We start from the raw sequence: 8,686 nt of genomic DNA, 5'->3' as shown, positions 1-8,686 counted from the left end.
AATTTTTATTGTTTTTCTTTTGTTCGGGACCTAGGGTTGGGGGGGGGGGGAGCAGAAAGGTGCTGCAGAAATGGAAGCTACCTGGATAAAAAGACACTGTATGAAGCCTGTCCCTGTCTGTGCTTACTGTTAGTGACAATTAACACTTCTAGGGGTGGACTGCTCACAGCTAGTATACTATTTATCTTTGATTTACGTGGGGAAAAGTGTTTATAGCAAGGGAGATGAAAATGTATCCTTATATGATTTTTCTTACATTTCCCTTTCACTTTCCCTTCCAAAGATGACTTATAATGAATTAAATCCTTTGTCTTTTTAAAAAATTTCTCTCCAGTTAGTGTATAGCTGAAATTTTCCAAGACTTCCTTGTTATTCATTAATATATCTGTATTATGAAGCACATTCATGTTTCCTACCCCCTGAGAAGACAATTTTTTCAAGAATTTAAGTTGCTTCGAGTAGCAGTACCTTGGAGTATTTAGCCACTATTAATCTGGAAAGATAGATCAAGTGGAACTCTGCAGGGCTATCTTCCATCTCTGTTGCTACACAATATTTTCATGAATGATTTGAATGTATACTTATTACATCTGCAGATGTGCTAAACCTATATGCTGTAGAGACCAAGATTAAAATTCAAAGTGATCCTGACAATTTGAAGTGTTTGAAATGAATAGAATGCAGTGCAGTGAGTATGGAGGCTTTGCTACAGGGGCATAGTCAAGATCAAGATGTGGAATAACTGGCTAGACAACAGTTCTTGACTAAAGGAGCTAGGTTTTTAGTGGACCACAAACTAAACATAAGCCAACAATGTTGTGATGCTGAAAGAAAAATGCAGACACTCTATTTAGAAAGAAATTGAGATCTCTGCTTGAATATTGTGTTTGCTTTGGGGCATATTTAAAGAAAGATTTGAGCCAAAGGGAGGAAGACCAGAAAGCTATCCAAGCTCCAGAAAACATGACATACGTTGAAAGATTGAAAGATGTGTGTTGTTTAATCTGAAGAAGAAAAGGCTGAAAGGAGATGTAGAATGCATAAAACAAAGAACTGCGCTATTCATCAGGGCCCAGATTGGAGAAGGGGAGACTTCTCTGTTGACTAGCCTCTCTGAAGTAAATGAATGTGTGCAGTCTGCACCTGTAGGGAATTTTAAAAGGAGGGTGGACAACCATCTTCTAGGACTAGCATAAGGCATCTGGATCTTTTCAGGCAGATGGAGAAATGAATGAACTGCATCATAGTGTCCCCTCTTGACCTGTGTTTCTGTAGCTGTCGGGAAGGACTGGGAATTTCTTTTCCTTCATTTTCTAAGGCGTATGTGTGAGAATGGGATAAAATAAGTTAGATTAGGCCTAGGAAAATAGGTTGAGTGCAGTTTGAGAAAATTAGTTGAACTGAAGTGTGATTAGTCTGATTGTTTTTATAAAGTAATTAAATCTGTAGCTTTAATCAGAAGGGTGCAAATTCTTTGATGGAGGGAGAAAAAAAGGGGCGAGGACTTCTAATCTGATCAGGGAAGTTGACTTTCATACCGATGAATTCAAAGGCTGGGCCTCTTATGAACAAGGTAAATGTAGATGAACAATCTGGAGGGAGAAGTGTTACCACCTGATTTGTTTAAAGCTACTCAGAAGGTGGTGGCTCTTTAAGCTGAGGCTCACTGGTGGCCTGGTCTAGAAGTGGACAGACTTGTGGCCTGTCATCTTCAGAGGATGCCAGTTGATACGAACACCTAAGTCCACAGGAACATGAGGTAAGCTCTACGGTGCATCATCTGCTGTTTTTCTTACACCTGAAGACTTGGTTATACCGGGAGTTGGTTTTACCAGCATTCAGGAATTGTGACTATACAAGTTCAAGCCCCTGTTACAAAAACAATAAAAGAGTGGTTTGCACTGATGTTGTTTCAGGCATAGTGAAAGTATCAGCATTGACAAGGAGGTTCTTAACAGTTCATTTGTGCTGCTGAAAGCTACTGGTAGTGAAAACCTAAAAAGAACACCTAAAGCCTGATTCTTCTATGCCTGCAGATATTTTATTATGTAGAAAAGTTGCAGCAGCTTATTGCGCAGTTTGTCTGTCTTTTGCTGTGTTACTGTATTCTCATTTGGATATTGAAATAATGTACAGACTCCGTTTCCTCCCAGTGACTTGCTCCACAAGACATTTCAATGGTATTTTAAACAATGCTTTGGAAATGGGTTTCTCTAAAGTTCACGTGCTTCTAGCCAATGATGTGTAAGCCAGAGCCCTTGCAAGGGGTTGTCCTGTAGAAAGCCCATAGGCTTTCCAGAGTGCACACTTGCTTTTGCTCCTGCCCTGTGGAAATAGGATTTTCTTTCTGTCATTTCTTTGCCTAGGACACTGCTTAAGGATCTAGGCCTCTTGGGATTTGTGCACAAATAAAATTTTGCACCTTGACCCTTATTTGTCTCTGGCTTTGTAAGCCTAGATGTTGAGATATTTACTGATAGTCTGTCCTTTTAAAATGGCCTGCGGAATAAACTGAGGCAATCATGGAAAACTGAACTGTGTGGAAGGTGATGATTGCTGAGTGGACAGAAGGTTTGCAAGGCAGATTGAGAAGTGCCTCTGAAAATATTAGTCCGTTACCAAGCAAAACACTTGTATGAGAGTGTGAAGTGCTAGGAATGAAAATGATCAAGTGTTACAGCCAAACTAAAACTTTAATTTTCACTTGACTGATGTTTCTCTGGCTTGGCTCATGCTTGGATCTTGTTAGGAGAGGGATATCTCTTCAACTGGAAGAAAAATCCTTTCATGTTGTTTTTCTCTCAAATTAAGGTAATCCACTGTAGGCTGGCAGTCTGAGACTGTGGACTTTTGGTTATGCATTTGGTTTTCTGATAATTTCTCATTCAACTTTCCAGTTTGGCTATATATTCATTTAGTTACTGAAATTAATTAAGTTTCAGCCTTAGTTGAAATTAGTCAAAACAGAGACTCTTTTAGCAGCAAGACCAGAAAAAGATCTCGTTTTAAGACAAGGTGAACTTTACTGTGTGGCCTGGTATCGAGATTGAGGTGTGTTCTGTCCCTTCTCTTAGCCAGTGTGTATCGGTGATTTTGTTAAAACTTGCTGAATGCAGGGAGTGTGTAAGGTTCTTGTGAAAATTTTGTGGACTAATTTTTTGGTTTTGCAGGAGTTGAACTGGAAACTTAGTCTCATTAAGCCTTTCTTCATTTGCTAAAGTTGGATCTTAGGATTTTTTCTTACTAAAAGAACTACATTTTTTTTTAAACCACATGTTATATATAGATACAGGCTCTTCCTTATTTAACTGTAAATTAAATATGAGTAGCAACAGTATTTTAGGCTAAGTGAATATTTCCAGATTTATGATATATTTCAGCTGTTCAAAGTAGCTTAAAATCTGTACTCCTTTGGACAGTACTTGGCAAAAAGGATAGGTATGCAGAAACAAAGTACAGTTGCTCTGAAGCCTATGTTATGCTGTACATTGAAAGCCTGTCCATTGAGGAGGGAACCCTTATCTTTTATTTACAAGGTGTATTTTGCAGATTTTTCAATAGGGTGGCTAGTGAAATCTGCAGCAATGGTAGCCTTTGTTTTTAGCAGAGGAAATGACGCTTGCAGTAAGCACAAAATTGTGAAAGTTCTTCTCTTCAAATGTAAAGTCTTGCACTAGCAAAATGGAAGGCAAGGCCTTCGCAAATACAGGGACTGGTGTATAGAGAGGGATTGTAATTCCTGGCACCAGCGTCTCTCGCAGCATCCTCTGAGGTAGTGTGGTTTTACACTGCCCCTTACTGGGGCTCTCACATAGTGCAAGAACTAAAGGAGATCTGGATGCCCAAAAGTTTGCTTTATTTGGGTTTTTATATTTTTCCCTGCCCTGAGGTATGAGCTAAATAAAATACAGTGCTCTTCTTTGTGTGTCTAAATGGATTATTTATATTTTAAGTTACTTTACGCTTGATTTTAGTATTTCACGATGTTCAGATGTTTCATTGTGTCCTTCAGGTTTCCTTGAAATCTCCTTGTGGAGTTTGGTGACAATGGTCTTTGATACACATCCAAATTCGTGGAAGCCATGAAAGCTTTGAATGAACGAGGATTTGTTTTTAATTTTTAAACTAGTGACCAGCAGGAGTGACTTTGGACCACATTACCACTACATTGCCATTCATTCCAGATCTGAAAGAATGAGGAATTAGAATCATAGGGAATTCTGCCTGTTACTACTGAGAAGTGAGATAGGGCTGAGTTCGCTAGATAAACGTTAAAACAACCTCACCATTCTGCTTTGTTTGCTAAAAATAGTCTTCTCTTTAGAGTTGAGGACATTTCCTTTAGCTAAATGGGTTGCTTGGGTAGAAAGATAATGGGGGTGACGACAATGCAGTGAATCTTTTGGTTTAAAACTGAAAGGTTACTGAGTTGACTAATCAGTTCTGTTGCCATGGTGTGTGGCACAAGTAGAGATCTTATTTAGGGATTACTATTGTATCTTAGAGTACTGACATGGAGGTAAGTTGGTGGGGTTTTGATATGTAATGTGAATCTCCTAGTATTCTGTAGATCCTAACGAACTACCATTTTTTTGTGTAGAAGGAAGCTTTGAAATGCTTTTAACTGATTGATGCAATCAAATATATTTTCAAAATTGACCTTAAAAGTATAAAATGTCCTCATAACTTATAGACTGTTGAGCTTATTTTGTACGATAGCTTTCATCTGCTTTGATCTGTTGTACTTTAGGGGGGAGGGCTTTTCAACAATATCTGAAGTGCAGTAAATATCTGCTGGGAATCAAAAAACAAAATATTAACTTGGCTAGATTCCCAGCTCCCCTTGTGATGCACAGTTAAGTACCCCACTGTTGGAACTAATTACTCGTATTTAAGCATTTTCAGAAATCCTTAAACCTTTCTTTACAATCTGGCTGTATAACCATACAGCACAAAGTTTTAAAACTGGTGATCCTTACTGGGCTTAATTTCATGAAGGAAAATATCTGCTAGGGCATGGGTAAAAGGCAGCAAAAGGAGTCCTTGTTACAGACAGTTTCCCTTCACTTATTGTATAGAACAGCCTTTCTGTGCAAAAACTGCAAGCTCCTTTATGGAATGAGGATGGTGATGGACAGAGTGTGAGACATTTGGGGGTGAGTATTCTGGTGAAGAGTGACCTGTGATGCTCTGGTGTTCCATGGACTGAATAGGGGAAAGGACAAAGATGTCCAGGAGAAGAATGCATTCTCCTTCTGAGATTGCTCAAGAGTCAGGAACTGGTACTGTAAGGAAGAAATACACCATTAAAGCATTAACAAAGAGTGTTTTTTCCATAACTTGTTGACCCAATAGCCTGTTAGACCTTGTGGTCTCCTTTATCAGACTTTTCAGAGACCACATTCTAATAGGAAGATTTGGTTTGCAAACACTGTTTCATTTGGTTGCACAGAGCAACTCTAAGTCACCGTGGCCTCACGGCCTACGTAATTCATGAGCTACAGTCTATAATTACTTGCTATGAAGAATTCCTATAGTCTAAAGATTGCAATCACAAGAGTCAGTGTCTTGTAAAATACCTGCATTTGGATGTTTCTAACTAATTGTAAAGACCTGTACTAACACTTTTTTCAAGTACCTAAAACTATCCTTTTAACTGGGCATATCCAACCTAAATGACTCTATAATTCTATGAAATGTTAATTGGTGATAGTTTGTGAGAGTTCCAGCACTAAATGGGGGTATCTGAAATTCCCTAATCGAAGGTGATCTACTCCATTTCCAGAAAGGTTTCCTGAATGACTCTGTCAATCTTCCTAGGTCCACCAAAAGCATAATATTGTTGAATGTTATAAATGTGTTTGCATGCGCTCTCAAAGGCCAACATTTTGAATGCCAGAATAAGGAGAAGAAAGATTGAGATAGTGGTATTTATCAAATGAATTGTGCTCAGCAACCGTGTCTAAGAAACTCTGACTTCAAAAAAAGCTATGAAGTCAGAGAAAGGTTAACTAGCTCTTGTTAATCTAAACTCTTTTATCTTGACTAATGAAGGGAAGCAACATCATAAAGCTAATCTGGAGGCTGGAACTGTCAGTACCATTACTAGGTTTTTTTTGTAAAAACAAAACTGAATGAACCATGAAAAATAAATTAATGATAACCTGATTTTGTATCCCATGCAGGTTTTTTTTCAAGTTCTGGAAGTAGCAGAGCATTTGGTTGCTAACTGACCTGAAACTTGGGCTCCGCCTTGGAAAGATTTGCAGTTGGGAGACGTTCACCTTCACATACCCCGCAGTTCTCTGCATCAGAATAAAGGGACTTCATGTGCAAGAGTGGTTCAAGATGATGATGTAACGCTGATAACGCTGAAGGTCTGCTGAGAATAACTGACTTTGCAAGAGCGAGAGGCTTCTCCCTCCGCTTTGCCCCCTTTTTTTTCCCAATAACTTCCTCTCTCAGAAACTACAAGCAAGATGCCAGCCAAGACACCCATCTACTTGAAAGCTGCTAACAATAAGAAAGGAAAGAAATTCAAGCTAAGGGATATCTTGTCTCCTGATATGATCAGTCCACCACTTGGAGATTTTCGTCACACCATACATATTGGAAAAGAAGGACAACATGATGTTTTTGGAGACATCTCCTTTTTGCAGGGCAACTATGAGCTATTGCCTGGAAATGAAGGAGAAACCAGAATTAGCCAGTCCAGTGGCCACAATGAATTCTTAAGGGCAAACAGCACTTCTGAATCCATGTTTACAGAAACTCCATCACCAGTGCTCAAAAATGCTATTTCCCTTCCTGCCATCGGGGGTTCTCAAGCCCTTACGTTGCCTTTATTGTCACCAGTGACATTTAATTCAAAGCAAGAATCCATCAGGTCATCAAGAAATCCTAGGCTTAGCTGTGAGCCAGTAATAGAAGAAAAATTGCAGGAGAAAAGTAAACAGTTGGAGGATGGAGAAACATACAAAGATGACATATGGGAGCAAAATGATGGCTCTTCGCATCTTAGTAATGGTAGAGACAGTCACTCATCCAGCTTTTCTGAACGATGCACTGATTGGCAAACAGTTGATTTATTTGATGACAGTCAACTTCCATGTGAACTAACCAAGGCAAAGACTAAGTCAGAAGAATCCCTTTCAGATCTTGCAGGCTCTCTTCTCTCCCTACAACTTGACTTGGGACCTTCACTTTTGGATGAGGTCCTCAATGTAATGGACAAGAATAAATCTTAGAACTGGTACTCCCTTGCTTCTTTATAAATGATTCACTTAAACAAAAACAAACAAAAAAACATAGTTCAAAAGCAGAGACACTTAAAAATCAGCTGTACTTGCAGTTGTTTGACGGGTTTTCTAAAAATATTCTTAAAATACTATTTTTTTACCTATTGTTTTTCATGATTTTTATTACACTAAATTCTCATAGCAGGAAGGTAAACTTAAATAACAGTTTTCAGCAAATATAAAATGTTTTTAAGTACCAGTATTAATGATCAGAAACTTAAGAAACACAGTTTGAGGATGATACTGATTGTTGACGATTGGTGACACTCCTGTGGGCTTCTGAATATATGAGAATCTCTAAGTGTCAGAAAGCAGACAGATATTAATTATTCACTTTTATAAATTATTACAACATTACTTTACATGTAGGCCTCTTTCTAGAACCTTGTGTTTGAGGGTTTGATAGTGTTTTTCTTCATTTTCCATAGTACCATTTCTGTTACACCTTCACTGTAACTAAGTTCTTGGTCTTATACTACAGCTCTGTATTCAGATGTGAACAATTTGAAGGCTTTTTCAGTTTGAACACCTGGTCCAGAGTCTCAGCTGCTTTAAATGAGTATGCACAAATTTACACAAGTTGAGGCTTGGGCCTGACATTGTATATGAAATGATATGTTGTAAACAGGTGACACATGCAAGATATTATGGTTAAATTATTTTAAAAGTTTAAATATTTTTTGTGTGCATATTGGCTTTTTACTGCAGAGCCTACACATACAGTATCTCATCAAAATAGTTGCTTGGCATTATGGGTGCTCTTCTGAAAATTGTATATGTGTGTGTTTGAAAAGAAATATGTATTGACACTCCTTGCTTTTTTTCTTCATTTATTGCCACACATGCTTAAACTTGCAACTGATTATTTTAATTTTTGGAGAAAGCACTGGTTATTCACAATGCTTGTGATGTGTGCTGCAACAGCCAATGTTTTGGGAAATGTGGATCTTTTAATACAGTACCTACGTGGATTGCATAGATATCTTGTGCAATACAATAAACAAAACTTTAAATTGCTATGTCTTTGTGATTCAGTACATAGCCTCACCCAAATATGAAGTTTTGTTTTCTGCTGTAATGAAACAGACTGCAGTAGAGTTGCAGAAATATGGGACCAAGGGGCAGATCAATTCTACTATCTTAATTCAGTTGAGTTCTACAATTTGATTTAATTCCCGAGGTTTTAAGGGCAAACTCCAAGCAGGTAGGACCCTCTGGGATATACAATGATTTTAAGTAATTAGAGACAAGAGACTGCTAGACTACTATTTTGGTCCTAGTGAAGTTAATGGCAAAGTTCCAGCAGGTTTCACTGAAGTCTTTACGTAAAATCCTGACACAGTTTGTAGACTGTTCCTCATTAGATAACCACATTTATCTGTCTCTTC

The 8,686-nt window shown here is 38.2% G+C and overlaps 1 protein-coding gene across 1 annotated transcript; it reads left to right on the top strand.

Moving 5' to 3' along the window:
- The first annotated feature begins 6,455 nt into the window (after positions 1–6,455).
- CDC42EP3 (CDC42 effector protein (Rho GTPase binding) 3) lies at positions 6,456–8,313 on the top strand. Its single transcript, XM_010296228.1, has one exon. The coding sequence runs from the start codon at positions 6,480–6,482 to the stop codon at positions 7,245–7,247; it is 768 nt and encodes a 255-aa protein (XP_010294530.1). The 5' UTR covers positions 6,456–6,479; the 3' UTR covers positions 7,248–8,313.
- Positions 8,314–8,686: the final 373 nt, after the last annotated feature.

Source organism: Phaethon lepturus, unplaced genomic scaffold (assembly GCF_000687285.1).
Source record: "Phaethon lepturus isolate BGI_N335 unplaced genomic scaffold, ASM68728v1 scaffold10591, whole genome shotgun sequence".
In the NCBI taxonomy this organism is placed as follows: domain Eukaryota; kingdom Metazoa; phylum Chordata; class Aves; order Phaethontiformes; family Phaethontidae; genus Phaethon; species Phaethon lepturus.
The sequence above is the reverse complement of the archived record's forward strand: the minus strand, read 5'-3'. Positions and strand labels throughout refer to the sequence as shown.

Bases quoted from the DNA above. Each gene is read 5' to 3' on its own strand.
- CDC42EP3 (XM_010296228.1), top strand. From the start codon at position 6,480: ATGCCAGCCAAGACACCCATCTACTTGAAAGCTGCTAACAATAAGAAA.